Genomic DNA, 26,333 nt, shown 5'->3' with positions numbered 1-26,333 from the left:
TACCCCCTGATTCCTTAAGGGGGGGGCACTACATACATACATACATACATTGATTGGTCCAATCATACTGGTCCAATCAACCGCTTGGTGTGCCATGAGCAAAAACAAAAAAAAAACGGAAAGCAGGTATTGTCGTACTGCTTCGAGGTACTGCGCCCGACGGTCACCACCGTTGTTCGACGAAGATTCTTGGCACATCAGACTGTTTCATGAGCCCCCTGAACATGAAGCTACCTGATCGTGATTTAGTGAAGGTCCACCTCGGTTTCGTTAGGTTACCAGTCAAATGTCATTAGTTTAGTTCTGTCTGCATTGTGACTGCTGGTTATATCAAGGACGCACGCAGTTTCTCCACTTTGCTAAGTAAATAGGTGTGAAACCATAAAATATGTTCTTGTAGTGCCTGAGGTTGTCAATGAAACAAGGCGCCTAATGTTCTGTGTTGCAGTTATATGTATTTGCTTTGAGTTCACATGTCTTTAACACTTTACCACCTGAGTTATTTCTGAAAAACCTTCTACAACATGCCAGCATTTTCTCAGCGCTTGATTGAATCGGCACACGAAAAAAATGACCGAATACACTAAGAATGATGTATTTATTTGCACAACAGCCATCTGTATATATATATATATATATATATATATATATATATATATATATATATATATATATATATATATATATAATATTTGTTCTAGGGAAAGTTTGATTTGTCAGCGCCAATGAATTAAACAAAAAGTGGACGTCCCAAACGCAACTTCTGCGGCCTGTGATAGCCGTGACGAAAGCGACTGTCACATATAATCACATTTAGCCAAGTATTGTCATCGGGTAAGATGCGTTCACGTTCGCTTGTGTGCGCGACACAATACCGCGTTTTTCGGGGGAAACAGCAATTTCTCCCCTACGTGCTTTTTTTTTCTTTTTTTTGTCTCTTCTGCTACCGCGACCCTGTGATCCTGTGCTCCCCTTCTTTGTATATAAACTGATAGCCGTCGTCATAGCCCAATTGGTAGTGCCACGCGCGCCTAATGCGCTGGTTGTGGGTTCGGATCCCACCGCGGGCACGTTATTTTTTCGTCCACACTACTTTCCCTCTCCTTCGTTCCTTCCTAGATTTCAATTTCAACCACAGCAGCTGATTTCATTTATGCTTTCCTTGGCTTCACTGTTTGTTGGCTTTTTTATGGTCGTGATTACCAAGATTCTAGCCCCTTGGTCTTCCTTTTTTCTCGATAATAATAATAATAATAATAATAATAATAATAATAATAATAATAATAATAATAATAATAAGTTTATTCCCAGGTAAACATACATTGTAATAGCCAGCCCGCTTGAGCATTAATGCTTGTGAGCGCGGCTGGGCATACAGCGTTATTGCATCCACGCACAAATTAAATACATAAACAAATGTTAGAAGCGCATATTGTTCATATCAAAAGGAAACAGGTTATGAGGTAGAACATTTGCATGTCGCGAAACAGCGAATCAAGAAACGAGGCATTACACAAGGACAGAGCATAAACTCGAGATTATCTTTTCCTCGCATTATATATATATATATATGTGTGTGTGTGTGTGTGTGTGTGTGTGTGTGTGTGTGTGTGTGTGTGTGTGTGTGTGTGTGTGTGTGTTTGTGTGTGGGTGTGTGTGTGTGTGTGGGTGTGCGCGCGTGTGTGTGTGTGTGTGTGTGTGTGTGTGTGTGTGTGTGTGTGTGTGTGTGTGTGTGTGTGTGTGTGTGTGTGTGTGTGTGTGTGTGTGTGTGTGTGTGTGTGTGTATAACAATAGAACGTACTTTTTACAGACTGGACAGTATAGGAGACCATGTGAATTCATTCAAATGACTGCAGAAATGACCGTATGAATTGCTTAATTGCTAATTTGTAATTTGTGGTACTCATTTGAAATTTCTTAAACTTCGAAGGTACATAAACGTTACGGGTTTTCTTTCTCTAATGAGTCTACAGAGAGGAATAATAAACTTTTCTGTGTTGCGTAAATTACGAGTGTTTATATTTTTTAATTTGAAAGAACCCGAGAAATAATGTTTAGACAAGATGTCAAATAGCATCTGCTTCTCTATGAATAATGTGTCGAAATCATTCATGCTAAGCACAAAATTTTCTATATGAAATTGTGTTGCGAATGACAGGCTAGAGGCAATTTTTCTTAGAATCCTATTTAACACATTTAATTTGTAAATAGATGCTGAGCCATATAAGGTAAGACCATATCTTACTACCGGCTCGCCTATGCTCTTACAAACTATTTGCCATTTAGATGCGTCACATAACTATCTCAGGGAATACAGATAAGCACAAACCGTTCTTCACATCTTTGAGACTTTCCCGATATGGATGTTCCAAGATACGGCATTGTCGAATCTCATTCCTAAATATTTTGTGCTGTCTACTAACTTCACTGGGATACATGAACAATTCCCAGAGCATGTGTGCTGCAAGTAATATGGCTTGGAATTTATTATGACTTTATGTAGATTGCAGAAACATATCAGGTTTGTTTTGGCTTTGTTAATGACTGTTGAATTAAGAGAAAACCAAGAAAGCACACATTCTATATCTGTTTGAAGTACATCTCTGAGTTCGCCATAAAATGACCCAGGCAGTACAAGGGCAGTGTCATCTGCGTATAATTGCAAGTCGGATTGAAGCGGTAAACTGGCCAGTTCATATACAAGCATGACTGCATGACGACAACAGAAAAGGAAGCCAAAGAAAGCATCGGGGAAGTCAGTCGCTGTTGAAATTGAAATGTAAGAGAAAAGGGACATCAAAGTTAATGAAAAAATAACTCGCCGCCAGTGAGAGCCAAACCCGCAACCTCCGCATTATGCGTATATTGCACTACGAATTGTGCTACGGCGACGGCTATCAATCTGTCCACTAACTCGGGTTTTTGTGTTTACTAGAGCTAGCACTGGGAGTGTTATAGCCCGTGCCGCTCAGAGCCATGGTAGGTGGATGTGAAGCGTCCTGTATTGCCGGATAGCGCCGCGAAACATTGACAAAGGCTGGTCCACCAGCCGAAGCGTCAGAAATATACTGTGCAGTACCAACGTACGTCGTACTCTTTGAAATTATTCCAACGTGTCCAGCGTGATTCCTACTCTTCAGTACTATATATGTATGCGGAACGGGGTGCGTTTGTGCGGGTGCTTGCGCGTGAATGTTGTGTTTGTGGGCTCGTGCGTTATAATACTGATCGCCGGCCTATGAGCATCCGCCAACCCCGGCCCCTTCTCGACTAACTTAAACCCTATTTTGGGGTACTTGCGCAGCCTTGTCGAGGCTGTGCAAACTCGGTATACTAGTGGGCTACTTGCTTTGAGCAAATTTATGTGGTATAGTTTCCGTATCAAGAGAAATCGCAAAACAATGTCGCTGAAAAGTGAGTGCGATCTGAATACAATGTGTTGCTGACAAGGAATTTTATTCACCCGTAGGCACGCTTACAACTGTGGTATGAACGAAAAGTACAATATAAGGCACATCACATGTAATACATAATACTTGATGTAAACAAAACAGATTAACAAATGAAATAATAAATGGTAATGTGTTGCAGGTCAGTCTCTGCAGTTCCAAGTTAGCGGCGGCCTGTGACCTGCGTCTGAAGTTAAATAAGCAATAAAGCTCCTCCTTATGGGCCAGAAAAGGTGTGCGCTCGAAACGGGCTATACCTCCTCCTCCCGCCTCCCCACGTTAGCGGGATTTTTGCGCATTTTAAATCTCACCGGTTGGCAGTAGTCTTTAGTTGGAAACGTTAGTGACGAGAAGCATGGCTATCTGGTCGCGTTGATGGGGCGGCGCTGCAAAAGGAAAAAGAAGTAAACGTGGAAGACGGAGCCAACGCGCCGGGTAGTTATTTATTATTATTATTATTATTATTATTATTATTATTATTATTATTATTATTATTATTATTATTATTATTATTATTATTATTATTATTAAAAGTGCAGAATGCAGTCAGTTTTGCATACAGTGCCGCCCTTCAAGGAGCAAAAGCTACTCTGTTTCCTTATTTTTTTCCGTCGCCTTCAAAGGCACCATTTCATCTCAGCACTCACAACATTTTCTTCTCTGACCCTGTGAGTTTGTTTCATCGGCCGTCTGCGCACAGGTCGCGTTCCTCACATTCCTATGTCACCACCATACTCGGAAAAAACGAAAGGAAGGAAAGAAAAAACGAAAAAAAAACGACAAGACTAGTTCAAAGGACTGCAAGCCTCGTTACGATGGCCGCGTCGTACACCTCCTCCCTGGCTATGAAATGCTGCTGTGAACCTCTCTTCGTATACGCCCGCTTTATCTGCAAGAAGGTTGTATAGGTCCCAAGTCGAATATACTGTGTCATGCTTGAATGAGTAAAGAGCAAGACGCAATAGACCAGGACTGGTCTATTGCGCCTGAACTGGGCCTGCGCCTGAGCTGGACCAGGACTGAAGACCAGGACTGGTCTTCAGTCCTAGTCTATTGCGCCTTGCTCTTTACTCAATCAAGCATGAACCAACTAGCCCAAGCAAGAGTTTTACTTGAGCATATGTACTGTGTCATACGCACACCCTGCACTGCCACGGCACATTTCGCAAAAAATTGTAGTATGCGCTATAGCTTCAGCGTGAGACCGGTAGAAAGCAGTAGATTACTTATGCTGGCAAAAAAAGGTATCTTCAACAAAATTTCTTGTTAATATTGTTAGTTCTACGATGTGCCACAGCGATAGTGCAAGGACCTCCGAAATTCTTGGCGCGGTGCGTGGTTTCAAAATCCACACGGCGCTCAGGCAAGGTCGAACATCACAACTGTTAAAAAAAACGCCTCGTTCCAGCCTTCACACCAGATTTGGAAAGGTCTCAGGCTTTCAGACGACATCTGATATACTTTAAATCAAACGTGTTCAGGACGTTTTGGGCTATCTTTAAGCAAATAAATGGAAAAAAGGACATATCAGTCAAGGTTTTGGTATGGGCTAGTTGGTATTCCCTGGTATAAATCGTCACTTACAGCGCATACATAGACGAGGGACAATACAGCGCTTCTCTTCGCCGTCCTTTTTGTCCCTCGTCTATGTATGCGCTGTAAGTGACCAGTGATAACATATCAATCGTTGTTCGTGCGCAACAGAAGTACATCACTCTGTAGCAGAGGCCTCGCGAAAAAAGTCATAAATTGCTGAAAAAGTAGGGAAAATGCAGAAAACTTGCAAAATGTCGTAGATTTCGCACTTCTATTTTTTTTTTTTGGTATACGACAAACATCGGTAGATTCCTAAGCTATATCGTTCAATCACCAAAACTTGAAGAAAAAAATAAAAGCAACAACAGCAACAAAAGACATCTGTAGTTTGGGCTTCGCGTTACTATACTCCGCTTCCTACTTAGCGTGCAACGCTGTGGAAGCTACGCATAAAGTTCCGTAATGGAAATTTATTGCAGCGCGCGTTTCACGGGCAAAAGGTTTAGGCATCGAACTCAAGCGAGCCGCGTGACCATGGAAAAGAAAAACAGGCTGCAAAAGAAAAACCAGAAACGGAAAACAGTGATAAGACAAAAAGATTTAAAACAATGTATTAGCAGCCACATAATGCGGTATAGCTCAATTCTTAACGATTAACTTTTTTTTGTTGTGTTATACTGAATCTAAATAATAAACAGGTTCTCATAACTGGCAGCAAAAAACGCCGAACTATTTGTCAGTGCGAACTCAGGCACTGCAAAAATTACCTTTAACCTCCACAGCGTTGCACGCGATCTTATGGGACGTAGTATACATGCTTCATTTGCGCCTCAAGCCCTTCCTTACCTTTGCGTTCTACGATGGCTTAGAGGTGGCCAAGCTGACCGCTTCCGTCCATACGAAGCGTTTTAGTGTCGTCTTCGTTGTTTGTTGTAGTTGCTCTTACTGCGGCCTCGAAACTTAGCGAACAGCTAATGATAATCTCATTTTCCTCATGCGTGTATATAAGCCATCGTCATCAATTCGCGTTATTGTTTTCGGTGCGCCGCTCGTTCTTGAGTTGGCTCAAACCGCCGTTCTGATTAGGTGCAATGACAGAAACCGTGCAGCTCACCAGTGCAAGAAATAAAGAAAACGGGGGGGAGGGGGCGGAAGGGGGGCGGGGGGGGGGGGGGGGGGGGGGCTTCGCTGTCTTCGACGCGTTGTCTTTTTAAGGAGTGTGCTCTGAGCCTTGCACTAACCTCGCTCTCAAGATCACTTCGCGAGTCATCATGACACATATTATGACTTGGCATCGGGAGAAACGCAACACAGCAGCCGGCACGCCTGACCCGACGGATCGTGAATTTAGCTCAGAATAGTTGGGGAGGGTAGGGGGGAGGGCAGAAACGACGTGTTTGTGCAGTGCCTACAGAAGAGAGTTGGCGCATAAGAAGTGACAGGTTTTTGGCAAGCTATTGCAGGTGTTTAGTCCATCCGTACACCGCATTTGTGTCCTACCTGCCTTCGTACGTCTTGGCTCGGGGCAGTTCGGCTGTTCTAGTACCGAAGGTCGTAACAACTGCTTAATGCTGAAAGGGCCGGTTATTGCAAAGCCCACGACGCAGGAAATAACCTACGATTTGCTTAGCTTTCGTAACGCCGCATCGTGTGCAGTATTAAGCGCTGTTTTTCTTGCACATCTGCGACGGGCATTTTCATGTTCGCTGGAGTTAATGCGAGTGCCGAAGCCAAAAAAAAATGAATATGATACTTAAAAATTTATTTACTGTAAAAGTAGATGTACTTAGCAGCTACCCTCGTAAATGCCTCGCTCGCAGTACTTTCATGTACGATTTGAGGGTATCTCTGTGCCAAGAGGTGGAATATATAAGTGCATGGTCTAAGATTACGTCGATTGAAAATGCGCACCAGTGGTGAAACGTATTCCGACCAGCAACTGATATTGGACAGCAGGTCGGCTGTAGAACAAGGTGAGTAAACCATCCGTACTGTAACGAGAATCCAGGGAGGAGGCTTATAGTTTCTGCCTTTCATGGCTTGAGGAGCTTACCTGAGGGCCGACATTGGTGCCTCGCTATTCGAAGCATAAGCTCATTTGAAGCGCTGTACTTCCTTTATCCTCTTCGAATATAAATAGTAGTCGCTTTCAAGTTCGCTGTGTAACCTGTAATGTCTATAATTAGAAACTTAGGGGATAAAATCTGATATATATATATATATATATATATATATATATATATATATATATATATATATATATATATATATATATATATATATATATATATATATATATATATATATACAGTACTCACCTACATTGGCGAAACCTTGGCTTACAAAAAGCGTTACACTTAAATTCAGGACGACGCAACGAGCCATGGAAGGAAGGATCGTGGGTGCAACGTTAAGGGATAAGAGGAGATCAGAATGGGTGAAGGAACCAACGCGAGGTAATGACATCTTAGTTGAAATCAAGAAAAAGAAAAGGGCATGGGCAGGGCATGTAATGAGGAGGGAAGATAACCGATGGTCATTAAGGGTTACGGACTGGATTCCAAGGGAAGGGAAGCGCAGCAGGGGGCGGCAGAAAGTTAGGTGGACGGATGAGATTAAGAAGTTTGCAGGGACAACATGGCCACAATTAGCACATGACCGGGGTAGTTGGGGAAGTATGGAAGAGGCCTCTCCACGGCCGTGGGCGTAGACAGGCTGATGATGATATATGTTTATGCTTCCGTGAAAGGGTCCATTAGACGGTTTTTATCGTACGTCTATAGAAACAGCGGGCATCTCTTAAGTAACGCTTTGTCACTAGAATTTCGTGTCAGCAAAATATTATCACATGCACGAGTAGTTAAACGTTACCCTCCCCTCAAGCCGAGGCATTGCCCTTCAACTTTTACACCGCGTGGCCGTCGCTATATGCCCTGCGTCCTTCAGGCGGTGACACAAGTGCTGCCTACTTCCGGTTGACTTCAACCGAGTGTGTTGCCGCGTCTCTCTCCAAGGGAGTTTTTCTCGTTAAGCCTGGGCTACATGGAGAGAAAATTTGAAGAAAAACTGCGCGGAGCGGTTGGAGACGCAGCACTATACGCACAATATTCGCAGTTCTCATTAAATTTATTTAATGCTAGTACATGAAGAGAAAAGAGGCAGGCGCACCCCGCGGGCGCTCGTCGCATTGCTGCGAGCTTATACGCAGCGTATTAACTACAAAGTAGTTGTTTCCGGTACTGTTCCAGTCTGATAATCGCTTGATAACGAGAAAACATCTCATAATACGTACATTTACGATTGTCTCTATGTATTACGCTCGTAAGATTTCTTTGAGGACGTCAGCGGTAAACGAAAGTGCTGGCATTAGCTTGTGAATGTGCGCTATCTATACCAATTTCGCTACTCTATAATCTTAATTAGCTAAACGAAAAAGGAAATCTAATTTTGCACTACCCACGCGCTGGGAATCGATGGTATGCGAAGTATTTTGCAGGCCCCTGACTATTCAGCATTGATCGGGTTTCCGCAAAGCGACGCAGTGTGGGCCAACGTGTTCGTGTAAATTGGGTAAATGTGTGCATGGGTCATGAGCTCGCGTGTGTGTGACGACCGCAGCACGGCAACGACTACGCCGACGGTAATCATATATATGGCAGTGGCGGCTAGATTTCTACGTCGATCCTTCGGCGCCAGCTTACCGCATAATTATATACAACTCACGATGGTAATTGTTGTGTTTCTACACAGGCAGTGGACGATCGCAAACGAGAGAAACGCAGAATGTGACACCATCAGCGACAACTTTGTTATGCAATCGCACGCGTGCCTGACTACGTCATGTGGTGTATGTAAAACGACGATAGCATCCGTACTGCTGCGAAGAAACGTTAAAGCGTGACATACTTGGACAGTCATTGAGTCTGCAGAACCTTGCATAATTTATGCGTGGTGCACTACGAGCAAGGAATTCGTGCAATCGTGGCCTAATAAAACGGGAAACAACTTGCCGCAAGAACAAAAGAATCTGTTCAAACCCACCGCGATTAAAATGGATAAAATTGGCTCCGAGCTCGGGACCCAAATAAATACTACAAATACTCGGTGCACCTTCTGAATTATGTAACGAAATGCGCGCAACATGTTCATTAGGTAACATATTTTGGATGCTAGGAATGCATTGCAAATGGTTACGTGCGAAAAACATTGACAGCAGTCTTCCTTGCCACTGAACTGCTTTTTCGTTCATCCTCAAGATTGCTCTGTTTAGAAAGAGTTTATTTCAACAAGAAACGATACGAACACTGAATCATAATCACGACACAATTCCACCAGGACGATAAGATATACAAAAAACGCAGCATTGTATATACGGCGCATTTTCAAATTAGTGTCCGAGTCCTCACTCATTAACATATAATATCATAGACCCACCGAAAGGCACAGTTACACATGAACTAATTGTCACATGTATAAGATGATGTTCCATATATACAGTGTACACAGTGGTACGATGATGTGACAGAGACAGTATACACAATTTTGAAGCGATGTGCATGAGATGTGTATATACAAAAATTATCATGTATACGAGAGCACACAGAGAGAGAGAGAAAGAGAAATCACGGGCACCTACATTCTATATCCATTAAATGAATACTTCTGATGGCCTGGCTACAAGAACCAGGCTGGTCGAAAATTAAGCCATACGCGTCCATCAGCCACCGACAGGAAACGGCATGACCACCAAGGAAGAACAACTCCTCTGACAGAAATGACAGTAGCTCAAAGTAGAGCCTGCGTCCAGTGTGCATCTCGATCTTGTCTCCCAAAACACTGGCGCATGTCCACTATGCGGGATTGGCCAAGAAGCAGGTGCTTTCCCGCATGTCTCACTGTTAATTTAGTGGCGCGTGCACCAAGATATACTTCGTCGGCAGAGATGGCCAACTCAATTGAGGAAAGTGTTCCGTCTTGGTGTGTCAATTACCATGCCAAGAACGAACTTGTTGCGGTTCCGTAAAACGCAGTGGGCTTGGACTCGTTCATTTATCCTTGCGGCAAGTTGTTTCGCGTTTTACTTTCATTGGAGACAAAAACGGTGCCTTTCTGCAGACAGTTGATCAAACGCGACTGTGGAGATTAATTGCAGAATATTTTGTGTCAGCCAGTGAAGACATACCCGGTGCTCTGAAAGGACACACATGCGTTAAGTAGTGTTCTCTCTCAAAGTGTTCACTGTCTGGTTTTCTATGACACACTTGTGCAGCGTTTCTTAAAACGAAAATTGTACAAACACCTTGTTGATACACTCATGCCAGCAGCTATACATCGATTGACACAGCGTGGAGGACAAGGAAATAATGCTCTAACGAGGGTTGAAAAGATGCTGAGTTAAGTCAAACATAAAAACATCATTGTTCAAGTTAAGCACGGGCGCACAACCGCTGAAAACATGGCAGAGTGAAAAAGGCCTTTGACACCCCGGACGACAAGATGTCTACTCTACGAAAAAATCTGAGACCATTGAGCATTCTTTCATAGAATGCTGGGAACAAGTCTTTCACTGGGACATTCTACAGAGGACTCCTAAGAAGAGCTACCACTCGATCCATACAGTTTCTCACCTCTTACCACAGAAAAAATCCTTTGACGAGGTTATGCTTATTGGCCTCCACAGCTAGTAAAAAACGCATACGCAGGTTGGACATGCTGACATATATTTGCGCTCAGTACTTAAAAATTTTACTTACATTGTTGTGATTGGATTATAGTGCCTGATGACTTGGTTGTATTGCAGGAATATATATTTAAAAAACCACAGCCTTCGTAATACGAGAAAGTTGTGCGCTCACAACGGGAACGTAGTGGGTTCTGTCCTCACGGGTGACAAGTTACCTTTTCGTCCACTTTCGCCTCTCTTCAGTATATTTTAAATTTCAATTTCAACCACAGCCTACCTCTATGTTTGCTTTGCTTGGCTTCATTTCGTGTTGGCTTTATGTGGTCGCGATTAACAAAAATCGAGACCCTCTGTTTCCCTTCTCCCTGTTTACGCATAAGTGTACTATTCAAGATAAGCTTAACGCAGCGGCATGTTTGAAGCATTCTCGATGATGCAACGTGGCAAGCCAACCGGATCGCTCGCCCGAGGGACGTCACTCGCCCATGCTACGTGCCGTGGGAAAGCGCGGCTGAAAACACAGGGAAACGACGCCTCTGCAATCAGTAGTGATTCACATTTTAAAAACCCCATAATACATTACACGCACCACGGAGAGCGCTTAAATCTGTCCCTGAATTATCAGAAGGACCTATTTTACCGACTTAGTACGTTTGTACACTATCTTCAAAATCGTTTCAGGGTCCGTTTAAAGTTGCACTTGTAAATATTGTGTGCTTTTCGCGGTGCACTGTGTTCACTTTGTTTCCGTAAGTCTTTAGGCTTCGCTTTACTGTTCTAAAAGCTGCTACTGCTGCCCTCGGTATGTAAAAACTTAGGATGACAGGTTGGAAATCAATCTTTGTCTTTCTCATATGCTTTCCGTTAGTTCTCCGCTGGCTAAAGCTACACTTTCAGTGCACATAAGGACATCGTGTCTCTTTCTCTCTTCAACAGGCTCCCTCAGCGCACTGTATATCATCAGCACCGTGCTGGGCCAGTTCGACTTGAAGATCGCGCGCCAGTTCTGATCGTTTTCAACCCCACGGTGTTTCTCAGGGGGTGAGTTTTTCTCTCTCTTTTTTTTTGCTTTCTTTCTTAACTTCCGTTCAGGGACCCATTCGACTGGACTTGACCAAAACATCGCCGGCATAAATGAAACCTCATTATCGCGTTAACGACGTGATTCATCAAACAGCACGCTCCAGTGACGAGAGCAGGCACGATTTGTCCACGCTCCTTTTTTCCATTATTTCCTCACGCAGCGCGCACAGCTTCCTCTATCGTTTTTCGTCCCCCCCCCCCCCCCTCATTAGGCTCTCCACTGGCCTGCTTTCATTCTGCGTATTCCAGCTGCAGAATTTCTCCCGAGCGTTTTGTTATTGTACTTTTCACTTTCTTCTCTGTTTCGACTGGCTTATGTGTGGTGCCTCGCGTGTTGGAACGCCCCATAGACCAGCTTCACGCTGAGCCGAAGCGGGCCGTAAGTGGCATCGGGAACGCTCTGTTTAGTCGTTCGTCACCAGCTCGGACAGCGCGCGCGCGGTATGCGAGGCCGACTGACCATCGCGAACACGTGGGGCAAAACGAGGCGTGCGTAATGAATGCCATGCACCGCGTCGCGCTTCACGCGCCCTGCAGAGCGCCGCGCGCGGTGCTGGACCCGCTGCGACTTGATCGAAGACGTCTTTAAAGTGCAGTGTCGACGGCGTCGACGGCGACTCGGACGGCACAGCTAGCATCTGTGCGGCTCTCCGCTGCGAGCGGACAGCATCCGCGTGCGAGGAACCGAATGTTGACCACCGCGGTTGCCCTCCCTGTGGCTTGCTGCCACATCACGCGTCGGAGCTAGGCTTTCGCGGCAGCTCAGAGAGCGACGCGTCCCTCGGGCAAGTCCAGCTGGTAGTTGCCAACTGCGCCATGCGCGTCTCTCATCGACGACAGCCGCTTGGCTGCGAGTCGGCATCTCAGTCCCAACGGTTCACTGAACCTTGGGCGAGAGACCAGGAGCCGGCTTGTGTAGTGTCAGTGGTATGCGCGTTCTTTCCTCAGCTGTGCCTGTATATTATTATTAGTAGTAGTGTTGGTATTCAGCGTCCCGCAAACGCGAATGAAAGAAAATAGAAGGGGGACCTGCGCAAACTTCAAGAAAAGTACATGTTGAATACAACAAACTGTTTTGCAACAGGCTGTATTGGTGGAACATTGCTAATTGAATTATGCGTATGTAGCGAATAAGTAATAGGTATGAGGTGACGATGTATACTGGATGGGTTTTCGTTAGCTTTACTGCAATGAAATTATTTCCCCATTGTCTCTTATATTCATAGCCTTTGTGTAACAGAGGACGTGTCAAACATGATATATACGCCCAACCTGTTCTCATAGCCTCGCTGTAAGCCCAATCATATTCCTTGCAACACCTTCATAATAATTTATCAAAGAGTCCTGGTAAGCTATAGCTTCCCTCAAGAGCATTCGCGTGTTCAATATTACCAGTGGTAGCCAGTTTCCAGTGGTGGCCTGTCCGTACTCCAGGGATTCTTAGCCTCATCTGCTACGTTGTAGGTCTGACCGCCACCTCAGTGACGTCCTCCGCAGCCGCTGGGAACTGAAAAAAAAAATTAATTTCAAGATTTTTGAGGGAGATTTACGCCCTACACTACCCATGGACGTCAATTTCTACTCTAGCGAAGGAGCCACTTTTTGAAGCCTCTAATGAAGCCTTCCCCGTTTGGTTTCCCCTTAGTCGTTGTAAAATCCCACTGGCTCTCGGCAGGACTTTTCTTGTCGGATTATTAGGCTTCACTACACGCAAAAAAAAAAAAATGCAGTGATCTGGACAAGCATTCAAACTTACGACCTTGAGTACAGAAATTTCATGGTGTACCTATATTCTACGCCACCGCATGAGGTATAGCACTTATATTTAAAATTCTTTTTTGTCTCCTCCTTTCTATCCACTCCCTGCATGGTTTAAGGATGTGCACTCCGGCGGAAACCGCAAATGGCGTTCTATGAGAGAGCACTGATGTTCTGTATAGCACTTCGTCGACAACGTTGTTTACATATAATCGACTGTTGTGCACTTTTTGTTGCACCAGAGAAGCAGTGAAGAAATAAATATGTCATGCACAGTTGGCTGAAGCATCAATTTTCAGACAGAAAGGTACAAGGTTTGGTAATGAAGAGCGTTCAGGCCCTATAAAGGACACGGGCAATCAAGGGGATGCAAGTGCTTCTGCGTTTCCCTTATTGCGTTTAAACTTTACTCAGTGCACACTTTACCAATAAGGCGATACATTTACGAAGGCTAAGATGGAGAGGTAGAGATGAAAGAGAGGAGAGGTGGGGGTGTTAACGTGAACAAAAATCCGCTTTTCTAGCCCTTAATAGGAGGCGGGGAGTGCACATTCAGGAAGTTCGAGCAGTGTCCGGGTGACCGGTGTATTAAAGCGAAGGTTTTAATGTTTACGAGGAAGCTTTAGATTGAGTGGGTCCTATCTAAATACATGTAAAAGGCGAAGTCGTTTTTCTCAGCAAACACTGCACCAAATTTGACGAGGTTTGTTGCATTTGAACGAAAAACGTAAAACCTAGTGACTGCTGGTCTCGAGTGTTTTATTTAGGTCATGAGTTTCTGTTACAAATTGGCAAAAATCACAAGTTTTCAAAACACTAAACTATCAAATTTACAGCTCTGTAACTCAGCAATAAGAAACAATATCACAATTATGTTAATTGCATCTAATAGTACATCTAAACCGGACAAAATTTATATGTTAAAGATGAATCTGAGAAAGACTAGTAATATTAAAATACAGCTTTTGCAGAACCCTTGTACACAACGTAAAAAATTCACATAAGATATAAATTGACATATATAGTTTGTCCGCTTTGAATGACCTAATGGATGGTTTTTACAGAACCGCGAAATCTGTTCTTGATGCAGAGCTATTAATTTGTAAACTTCGTGTTTTTATGTATCTTGAACTTTCGAATTTTTGAAATTTTTTTTAACAACATTCAGGCCCTAAATAGGAATTCCACTTCGAACAGTCACTAGAACTTAAATTTCTCTTTCAAATGCAACAACTTTTATTAAAATCCGTGCAGGGGTTATCTCAGAAAAATGTTTTTTGCGTTTTACGTGTATTTGAATAGGCCGCGTTGGAGTTGGGCCCAAGCTAAAGCTTCCTCTATCTAAATACATGTACTATCTTCCTACTATCTAAATACATGTAAAAGGAGAATTCGTTTTTCTTTGACGAGCTTTGTTACATCTTTGACGAGCTTTGTTACTTTGACGAGCTTTGTTACATTTGACGAGCTTTGTTACATTTAAAAGAAAAACATAAAATCTAGTGACTGTTGGTCTCGGATTTTTTATTTAGGTCGTCAGTGTTTTATTACAAATTCGCAAAAGTCGTAAATTTTCAAAGAACGAAGCTATGAAGTTTACATCTCTGTAACTCAGCAATAAGAAACACTATCCGAATTATGGTAATTACATCTAATGGTACATCTAAACGGGCAAACTTGACGTGTCGCACATGAATCTCAAGATAGTTAATAATATGGAAACACAGCTTTTGCAGAACCCTTGCCCACAACGTAACAAGTTGACGTAATCTATAAATTGACATGTCCAATTTGTCCATTTTGAAAGATCTAATGAATGGCAATTACAGAACCGCGATATCTTTTCCTGAAGGAGAGCTATTAAAGTCTACACTTCGTGCTTTTATCTCTTTTAAAAGTTCAATTTTTCAGTATTCTTTAAACGAAATTAACGCCCTAAATCAAAATTGTGCTTCTGAAGTCACTAGAATCCAACTTTCGCTCTCAAATGCAACAAACTTCAATAAAATCGGTCCTGAGGTTATCCCAGAAAAGCATCTTTCCGTTTTACGTGCCTTTGAATAGGCCGCGTCGGAGTGTGGCCCGAGCTAAAGCTTCCTCTTACGCATTCTTAGGGGAGTACCCCACCTCCGGCACGCCAAAAGACATGAAAAGTGTAATGCCTGCATATGCGCAAAAATGCGCAATTTGCGAAGTTAAAACATTTCATCGGTATATTAGTATGAATGAAAACAATTGCTAGCTTTGTAAGCGACAACAAACAATATAAATAAAAAAATTAAAAATATTGATCGGAGATAACACCCATAGGGTACATAGTGATCCATAGAAAATGCATGGGGAAGCTTATAGTGCGATATGACCAACTGAAAATTTGGGGTGGGCCAACTTTCAGGGCAGATGGCAGTCAACCTAAATATAGTGTTAGGCCAACTTGAAATTTGGGGATGGGTGGTGGACCAAATGATATTTTGGGGAGGGCTAATTTACAAGTTGGGGTGGGCCAACCTGAAATATGGAATGGGCCAACGTGAAAATTGAGGGTGGGCCAACTTGAAATGTTGGGGTGGGCCAACTGAAATTGGAGGGTGGGTCAACTGAAGTTTTCTTTGCCTACGTTTCCGTGTTTCACGTGGTTGCCTGGCTGATGGGTCCTATCAGGTCGGTCGCTTCCAGGGCGGATAGATTGATGCGAAAGCACCGAATAGTCGTCCATTGAGCAACGAAATAGCCGGCACCCGTAGCAGCGAAATGGCACCTAAATTCCCATTAGCTGCGACGCCACGGCACGAGCTCGCTTCGACAAGCAGATACGGCGCCCGACACCGCTGTGCGAGACGGGTTGTCGTCAAGGCAGTCGCATGACGCGCGCGTGCGGGTGCCGCCATTTCGCTTTCGGAAGCCGGCTCAAGGTTCGTATATATATATCTGTCACCCACACTGGGCTTAGCTGCTGCGCGCACCTGTTGGCGTTGGTGGCCACTGCTGCTGCCTTGTTCTCTCGTCGCGCAGGGCGTGCGGTGGCATGCGGCGTTGGCACCGCAAGTAGCTGCTGCTGCTACTACTACTGCTGCTGCTTGCTGGATCGGGCTGCACGAACCGCTATAGGGCATTACTCGTAGCGCAAAACTCGAAGGACCGCTCAGCGGCGTTTGCTTATAGTTTCGGGTTTCTCACTATATAATTCCTTCAATCAAAGTACGAATAAACCTTTCCGTTGAAGCCAGGTTTTGAAGAGAAGAGCATTAGCGTACAGTTCGAAAATGAAACATTTTGTCCATGATTAAACGGGCATCAATTTAATACTTCAATTTTAACGCGACAGCGTTAAGGAGCTCGTGTCGCAGAAAAGCCGGTGTCGCCGGCGTTGGCGGCATTGGCCGTGAGTGAAAAATGGCGCAAGGCAATTCATAAATAAAAACAACTTGCGAGATGGGCGAGGTGGGAATCAAACCAGGGTCTCCGGAGTGTGAGACAGAGACGCTACCAGTCAGCCATGAGTTCGATGGTTCAAAGCAGCACAAAAGTGCCTCTAGTGAATGCAGGGTTTTCTTAGAAACAAGCCGTAAAAAGTTATACTCCCGTGTATATCGGTAATTATGAGCATATAAATTACAGAAGTCGCAGTTAAACGAGTAGCGAAGTACGTTTCTGCCACATTTCTTCTGCGCTTGGCGCACACGCAGAGCCATCTTGCGGCAAACACAGAAGACCCCCTCCTCACAATGTACGGCACTGCCCCGACAGGTGGCGCACCACTCGCCCGCTTCTCCCCTTCGTCTCGTCTAGAGCATGCCGAGCGAATGAGTGGGCGGTGCGAACGGGGTGCGATAACGCTATCGCGTTCTACTCTTGAAGGCGAAGGTTAATCGTGCTCCAATTTTCGTTCCTGACCTGCAATGTATATTCAGCGATGCATGGGTACAATAAGCACAGCTATCAATGAGGTCCTATTAAAACGATTTATTATTTGCTGTGCTTAAGTATTCCGTTGAAAGCCGGGCATTGAGTATTCAGAAGTCGAGGACTACTGTCGGAAGGTGTCCTATAAGACAGGACCGCTCAATACATTGCATGAGAACAACACAAATGACGAAAGGAGACCCCGTAAGGGTGTCTACGTACGTCCCAGTGCCGTACGCGTACCTCTTTCGTGCCAATGTCAAGCACACCCGCGCAAAAGCACGCGAGTGCGCGCCGGTTTCAATTTGGCCACAGACGCTAGAATGAATCAAGTGAATAACAATCAAACTTAACCCAGTCTTACGCGTCGTATACTTCTCTCTGCGCACAGCTTCCCTAACCGTTATTCACCCGTAAAAATATCAAGCATCGTCAATAGTGCGCATTCGCATGAACTGCTGTCAGCATTGCTTCTAAACCATGTAGCCCATAAACATGCACGGCATTAAAATTGTAACCAGTGCAGGGTAAAGGTAACCGTTGCATAAGATTGCACGTTGCAAAGCATGATAATAAATACACTTGCACGCATTGCATTTTCACTTATAGTTTAAGGGACCACCTCACGAAAGGTTTGCTTCCCATAGTTTCCGACATGTATGTTGGATGCGCATAATTTTTAACGTGCATCATTCTTTGCCTCATAATAGGCAATCGGCCGTCGGTAGGTAGGCAGCTTTCTGTCTCGCCCCTCGTTTCGGGCCTCTTCAATAACAAAATATTCGGGGCGCCAATGGTGGGATCTTAACCTCAGGCTTCCAGCACAGCAGCCCAGTGTTTTAGCAATTACAGCCCGTTCGCACGCGCACCTCTTTCACGCCAAACCCGAGTTGCTCTTCAGGGCGCTCAGCGCTCGTCGCGCCACATGTCACTTTTTCGCATTCTTCCCTCATGACAGCTAGCGCTTTGACACGCCGTGTGAAACTGCGACGCTTCGTGATTTGCCTGCACTCGCCGGTCCTTTCCTCATAGCAGCTAACACTATAGATACGCATAGAAGCTGTGCGACTGTACCGTCTTCAAGACTGGCCCAGATCGAAAAGATTTTACTGATAAGGTTAAACCTCATCTGCTAACTTGGAGAGCGATGAAAGATCCTGTTTTCCAGCCCGACCCTAGAAGACCAGCTATGGCTCGTAACCAGGGGCCAAGTGGCGAGAGCAGCATATGAATTCCTGTGAAGTGGGGCCACTTACATCCGCCTGATGCGTCGAATAGCTTACTGAATAAAGTCTTTCATTCATACACCACATGACATAGACATGTGTACGTATAATCGCACAGCCCAAGTCGCAGGTGATGCCACGCTCCGTGCTTCTTGCGCTTTCTGCCGTTACCGATACCTATGTAGAACCAAACAATCAGCATGTCGGATATGACGTCGAACGGCCTGTATAGAAATTTCGTCTTGCTCTGTGGTCGCACACACAAGCTCGTGTCACCCACCCAACGTCTCGCCTTGTGCAAACACGCTCGTCCACCTGGTAACGTTTAGTGGAACCCGGATAGCCAGCTACCTGCGAAATGCTTCACATATAACATCAATTTCTACAGCGCGTGGTACCGGCCCAACCTTAAAGAAATACCTTTCCTTGGCACTTTTTCTCGTGTTCGTAGTTCGAGACCTGAATATCTCAGCTGATAGAATGAGGAGAAGGTCGCCACGAAGGCGGAGTCATCCGACGGAAGGTAAGTCATTGGGAGAGAGTGAAAAGCACCGCTGTCTTCTGACCTCACTGGATGCCAGAGGGTGGTGAACCTTGTGCGTCATTCGAATCGGCGGGCTCAGAATGCCACCACGATGACTGTGGCAGAAAAGGGATTAGAAGTTGGAAAAGCAATGTGAAGCTTGGCGTGTAGCAGGACGCTGCCTTGGCTACCGAGGTACGAGATGAAACGTGCCACCAACTTTCACCGATCAATATTCAACGGGTTCAGAAAGCTATTAATCTTTGATAGTTTATGCGTACTGTTTTTATTGCGATATCAGATATATGGACACTTATATTTCACTGGGCGCTCGAAGTGCCATGCACACCTCATTAAGCGAACGTTTTGAGACGCCTAGGCTGCCGAGACACTATTCCTCTGCCCTGTAGGAGTTGGCTGACGTGCTGCGTCGCGCCAACGCGTCGCACGCACATGTCCTTGAACGCCGTCCGAGTAGTCCCAAGCGCAACGCTAGGCGTTGCTATTGATGTTAATGCTTCGCCCCCTTTGGGCCGAAACTGACAAATTTTTAAGCGAAGCTTTCTTGCCAAGTTCGAGTCACTTTTTCGTACGTATCTGGCCACCAGTGCCTAAGAGAGAGATGCAAATGAGAGAAAGGCAGGGAGGTTAACCAGACTTAAAACCTCCGGTTTGCTACCCTGCACTAGGGGAAGGGAAAGGGAAGTAAAGACGGAAAGAGGAGCGTAACAAAAATAAAAGCGTGAGAAAAAAATACGAAAAGGGACGAAGTGGGGTCACTATAGTGTTTCTAATAGGCCACTGTCACGTAGAAAAGTCAACAAAGCCTTGACGGACTTTTGCGGCGACGACAGTTCACGTCGGCATTCCAAAACTGACTGTTTTGAAAGTGGCCTGCCGTCAAGGCTGCCAAAGCGGTTGCTAGCGACAGCCGGTGCGCGTTGTATTGAGAACAGTGGCAAAGCACGTGTTCGATAGTCTCCTCGCCGCCGCAGTGTCTGCAAGCCGCGCTGTCGTCCATACCGACTCGGATGGCGAACGATCTTGTGTAGGCGACACCAAGGCACAGTCGGCAAAGTACTGCTGTTTCGAGTCGAGGGAGTCCAGACGGAGGTCGAAGTCGAAGGGATGGGTCCAGTCGGTGTAGACGTGTATGCTTTAAGCTTGGTGTGTTCCATAAAGTTTTGATGGCGTCATTTGCAAGCACACGAATTTTCGTTGCAGCGTCTGTTCTTGAGAATGGAATGGAGTCTTGCAAGCCCTCCTCATGTGCACATCGACGAGGTGGTGAAGCAGCAGTCTGATTTCTAGAACCAGTTGTTCGTGGGGTCCTCGGCGTAAGGCAGAAACGAAACAATGAAGAGCAGCCTTGGAGTCAGTGAACACGCTCCATTTCTTGGGTAGTTCTTCAGAAATTACACGAAGTGCACAACGAATAGCAGCAAGCTCCGCGGCAGTCGATGTAGTCTGGTGAGATAGTCGAATCTTTATGATGGAAGGTTTTGCAGAAAAGATCACCGATCCTGCAGACCCATTCACCGTGGTTGAAGTGTTAGTATATAAATGATGATGATCGTTGTACGTCTCGTATAGCAAGAACAGTGAAAGCTGCTTGAGTGCTGGAGACGAGAGTTGGGCTTTTGTTCGTATTCCTGGTACCATTAGTCGAACCTTTGCTTGAACCAAGCACCATGATGGAAAGGGAACTTTCGCGGGAGCTGTATAACCTGATGGAAGGTGTGCATGATAAGGCAGGACTATTTCACAAAAGGAAGCACGTGGTCGATCCTCTGGCAGTGAGGCTAGGTGATGGGCAGCGGCTCGAGCAAGGTGTCTTGCATGTGCTCTGAGCGCTTCCATGACTATATGGGTCTTGGCTGGGAAATCGTGTGCAATGGCAGTTGTTTCAGCCGTTGACGAACACCGCGGCCATCCAAGACACACATATAAGTGCCTGGGCCTGGACGCTTTCGAGTGTACGGATATTACTTCTGTAGGTGTTGGTCAGCACTGGCAAGCTGCATCGCAAATACCCAAGAAAGAGCTTCCTGTACAGTTGCATCATTGCATGTACTGAAGTACCCCAGACATTTCCTCCAAGAAACTTAAACACATTAGAGATATCCATCAGGCGCTTCTTTAGGTAGGCCACATGAGGACTCCAGCAGAGGTCACGATCAATGATTACGCCTAAGAATCGGTGCGTCCTGACATAACGTATGTTTTGACCGTCGATAGAGACATATCGTATGATCTCATTGACTTTCGGCTAAACGCGACCAATGCGCATTTTTCTGGCGAGATCTTGAGGCCTTGTTCATTTAGGTACGCCGATGTTGACCAGTGCCTAACGCGTTTAACATGGTCGTGGCGTCATCTAGAAACGGTGCAGCCAGAAAAGCAGTTTAGTTTACCGTGTCAAGGATAGAGTTTTACACAATAACTACTAGAGGGAACTGTGCCGGTGGTGTCTACGGGAGCTGCAAGCACGGTGATTCAGCCAGCATGCGAATTATGGTTAATGCATGTATTTGCCTAAACTTCGTCCTTTTTCCTTCAGTAGACTTCGCGACTTTTCAAACTAATCATTTTCAACAAAAATATGGCGTTATATATAATTAAACGTTAATGATTCGTCCAACAGCTGAACATGGGCATAGGACCTCTAGCACACAACACTGATATGAAACTGTTACGCCACAGACGCTAATTCTTCGCTTTTTGCCTTTTCCCCCCATATGAATACATGATGTAGTACGGGGGTTACTGCGCTATAAACACACGGGCAACAGAAGTAGAAGTGGACAGGACGCGCGCAGTCCTGTCCACCGCGCTGTCCTTGCACGTGCGGTGCGCTTTACGAACTCCCTTTCTCCTACGGCTGTGTTTATGTCGGTCAGGCCGGACGCTGTATTAATAGACAGTTTCAGTACTGCGTACGCAGCGTACGCAACGGCGTTGTGTACGTAAGATCGCTACATTCTGCAAAGTGCGCATGTGCAGAACGCAACACGCACGGTACGTGATGTGATACGCGGTCGCTGCGTACGCACGCATCTGATTCTTGCGTGCGTGCGTACGCCGGGAGCCTTGCGTGCTGCTCTCGTGGTTCTCTTTTGTTCGGGAGAGCGCGAGACAAAAGTGTCCCATAAAGGCGACCAGCGGAAGGCTGCACTTTTCAATGTTCTATGCGATTTGGCTTTGCTGCGTGAAGTGAACGCGCAGAAGCCATTCCCGGGTCCTGCACGGTGGGAATGCATAGCAAAAATAGGAACTTTGTTTTTGAGAAAGTGCTCAGTGTGCGCTGTTTGCGCGAAAGGCTCGACCTGCTGCTGGCGCAGTTCGTCGCAAATGACCGTGCCACCCTCAGAAAGCAAGAACTCGGTCTTTATTTTTATGCGAAGCATATTACGAGAGCTCAACCCAGCTCCTCAGGCGCGGCGGTGTCGCCTTGAAACCACGTGACACCGTGACGTCACGACAGAGGAGAAGTGGCTTTGGCTCAACTCTTGCAAGACGGGCTGGGTGGGAATCGAACCAGGGTCTCCGGAGTGTGGGACGGAGACGCTACCACTGAGCCACGAGTACGATGCTTCAAAGCGGTACAAAAGCGCCTCTAGTGAATGCGGTGTTGCCTTAGAAACGAGCTGTTTCTAAGGCGTGCGTCTCTTCCTCAGGCGCACATTTCGTTGCCGCGCCGAACGCTGCTTTGCTCGACGCTCACCGCGTCCAAAGCGGGGCGCGTAGTCGCTGCCCTGTAGCCCATTGTCTTACACCCCTTGGCGGGTCGACGGGAACGCTGTCGCGTTCCACTCTTGAAGGCGAAGCAGTAATGCATGAGTTGTTTCTTCGTCTAGCCGAACCAAATATAGCCAAGCACCAGCAGTTCACCAGGCTAAACAGTGGTTCAACAACTAAAATAAAGGCTAGTATGCTTCGCATCCTGGGCTTAACCTTACCTAAGCCACAGCCACTTTTTTTTCTCGATATGATTCGTGTATTTCATATGTATTAAAGGTAGAGTCTCTTAAAGGCCTATATATAGTTCCACGAAGTGGGAATGCACCCACACGTTACATCACGTTAGCGAGATCAACAGCCTTTAGTTCGACCGACGGTTCGATGTACTGGCGGACGCGGCCAATGCGCTCCGACGCGCCCGGCGTCTATAACGCTCGCCTGCTTACGTACGTGGGCATTTCGCAGTATTAAAAGCGCGACACGCGCTCCTACGTTCCCAATCGCTTGCGTGATGCGTACGTATCGTCATGGCGCAGTACTAAAACTCTCTAATACCCGTTCAAAAGAACGTTTTACGATTCGGTAATCTGACGAGCATTCCCACGCAGCAAAACATTGCAGGGCTTGTAAACAAGGATACATAGAAAGTGTGCGTTCCTCTTCCAGAAAAAAAAAACGAAAAATTTAAACCGTGATAGGGATCGTCGTACGCGGGAGCTGTTTGTTCGAGGCGTATGTTATAAAGAAGAAAGGGCGTGTATGTGTTAGCGCTCCTCCCTCTGTATTTGCTGATTGTGAAGTGCAATTTCTGGACGCAGGATTATGCTTAACGCCTGCTTCACCTCCACCGCGGGTCGTGTCGGCATTGCACTATCTTCGGGATCGGCTCACGCATGGAGAATGCTTAACGCCTCCACCGCGGTTCGGCCCGGGGCATTGTGCTATCTTTGGGATCGGCTCACGCATGGAGATTGCTTAACACCTGCTTCACCTCCACCGCGGGTCGGGCCGGTATTTCACTATCTTCGGGATCGGCTCACGCATGGACAGTGCTTATAGCCTGTTTCACCTCCACCGCTTTTCGGCCCGGCATTGCACTATCTTTGGGATCGGCTCACGCATGGAGAGTGCTTAACGCCTGCTTCACCTCCACCGCGGGTTGGGGCAGTATTGCACCATCTTCTGGATCGGTCCATGTATAGGGAGTTTTTTTGCTTACGACACGAAAATTTTCTTGGACGGTAGAGCTATACAGCTTCGCTTTAATACACCACGAGCGCAACACACTTATAGATCACCACTGAAATTTTAAACAAATAGTATAGGTATGATACACTGGACGTAGATAGGTGTTTTTAATATCCAGCTTGTCTATATTTCACTGCAAATAAAATCTTTTCTTCATTTATCATGCTGCTCTTTAATACTGGTATATATACGTACAAGACCAAATTTCATATATACACACATATGGTTTATGGGTCACTCACACCAAGAAAGCTTCGCTTTACGTAGATGACCACTGGATTTGAGCCTGCCTGCTGTTTTATGCGAAGCATATTACTAGAGCTCAACCCAGCTCCTCAGGCGCGGCGGTGTCGCCTTCAATACCACGTGACACCGTGACGTCACGACAGAGGAGAAACGGGGCTCCAACTCGCGCCGTCGCTCGCGGCGTCGCGGCGGTATATAAGCAGCTGCGCTTGCCTCTGCTAGACGCTCACGAGGTGAGATGCCTCCTGGAGACAGAGCTGCTCGTTGGAATGAGCAGCGAAGGTTGCGGCGTGCTACAGAGACTGTTTTAGGTGGCTTTGGCTCAACTCTTGCAAGATGGGCTGGGTGGGAATCGAACCAGGGTCTCCGGAGTGTGAGACGGAGACGCTACCACTGAGCCACGAGTACGATGCTTCAAAGCGGTACAAAAGCGCCTCTTGTGAATGCGGTGTTGCCTTAGAAACGAGCTGTTTCTAAGGCTCAGGCGTGCGTCGGTTGCTCAGGCGCACATTTCGTTGCCGCGCCGAACGCTGCTTTGCTCGACGCTCACCGCGTCCAAAGCGGGGCGCGTAGTCGCTGCCCTGTAGCCCATTGTCTTACACCCCTTGGCGGGTCGACGGGAACGCTGTCGCGTTCCACTCTTGAAGGCGAAGCAGTAATGCATGAGTTGTTTCTTCGTCTAGCCGAACCAAATATAGCCAAGCACCAGCAGTTCACCAGGCTAAACAGTGGTTCAACAACTAAAATAAAGGCTAGTATGCTTCGCATCCTGGGCTTAACCTTACCTAAGCCACAGCCACTTTTTTTTCTCGATATGATTCGTGTATTTCATATGTATTAAAGGTAGAGTCTCTTAAAGGCCTGTATATAGTTCCACGAAGTGGGAATGCACCCACACGTTACATCACGTTAGCGAGATCAACAGCCTTTAGTTCGACCGACGGTTCGATGTACTGGCGGACGCGGCCAATGCGCTCCGACGCGCCCGGCGTCTATAACGCTCGCCTGCTTACGTACGTGGGCATTTCGCAGTATTAAAAGCGCGACACGCGCTCCTACGTTCCCAATCGCTTGCGTGCTGCGTACGTATCGTCATGGCGCAGTACTAAAACTCTCTAATACCCGTTCAAAAGAACGTTTTACGATTCGGTAATCTGACGAGCATTCCCACGCAGCAAAACATTGCAGGGCTTGTAAACAAGGATACATAGAAAGTGTGCGTTCCTCTTCTAGAAAAAAAAAACGAAAAATTTAAACCGTGATAGGGATCGTCGTGCGCGGGAGCTGTTTGTTCGAGGCGTATGTTATAAAGAAGAAAGGGCGTGTATGTGTTAGCGCTCCTCCCTCTGTATTTGCTGATTGTGAAGTGCAATTTCTGGACGCAGGATTATGCTTAACGCCTGCTTCACCTCCACCGCGGGTCGTGTCGGCATTGCACTATCTTCGGGATCGGCTCACGCATGGAGAATGCTTAACGCCTCCACCGCGGTTCGGCCCGGGGCATTGTGCTATCTTTGGGATCGGCTCACGCATGGAGATTGCTTAACACCTGCTTCACCTCCACCGCGGGTCGGGCCGGTATTTCACTATCTTCGGGATCGGCTCACGCATGGACAGTGCTTATAGCCTGTTTCACCTCCACCGCTTTTCGGCCCGGCATTGCACTATCTTTGGGATCGGCTCACGCATGGAGAGTGCTTAACGCCTGCTTCACCTCCACCGCGGGTTGGGGCAGTATTGCACCATCTTCTGGATCGGTCCATGTATAGGGAGTTTTTTTGCTTACGACACGAAAATTTTCTTGGACGGTAGAGCTATACAGCTTCGCTTTAATACACCACGAGCGCAACACACTTATAGATCACCACTGAAATTTTAAACAAATAGTATAGGTATGATACACTGGACGTAGATAGGTGTTTTTAATATCCAGCTTG

The 26,333-nt window shown here is 46.1% G+C and overlaps 1 protein-coding gene and 1 long non-coding RNA gene across 2 annotated transcripts in view; one reads left to right on the top strand and one right to left on the bottom strand.

Annotated features, from left to right (window-relative positions):
* The window catches only part of pb (homeobox proposcipedia), a 263,759-nt gene extending 250,422 nt beyond the window's left edge, over window positions 1-13,337 (bottom strand). The window contains exon 1 of the mRNA XM_070537020.1: window positions 13,144-13,337. Within this exon, the coding sequence (XP_070393121.1) occupies window positions 13,144-13,201 (58 nt within the window). The 5' untranslated portion in view covers window positions 13,202-13,337. The remainder of the gene's footprint in view (window positions 1-13,143) is intronic.
* LOC139059115 (uncharacterized) overlaps window positions 1-26,333 on the top strand; it is a 201,021-nt gene that overhangs the window by 157,753 nt on the left and 16,935 nt on the right. Inside the window, exon 2 of the long non-coding RNA XR_011513928.1 lies at window positions 11,605-11,709. This is a non-coding gene — a long non-coding RNA (uncharacterized lncRNA). The remainder of the gene's footprint in view (window positions 1-11,604; window positions 11,710-26,333) is intronic.

This window comes from Dermacentor albipictus, chromosome 4, assembly GCF_038994185.2.
Source record: "Dermacentor albipictus isolate Rhodes 1998 colony chromosome 4, USDA_Dalb.pri_finalv2, whole genome shotgun sequence".
Lineage (NCBI taxonomy): Eukaryota > Metazoa > Arthropoda > Arachnida > Ixodida > Ixodidae > Dermacentor > Dermacentor albipictus.
The sequence above is the reverse complement of the archived record's forward strand: the minus strand, read 5'-3'. Positions and strand labels throughout refer to the sequence as shown.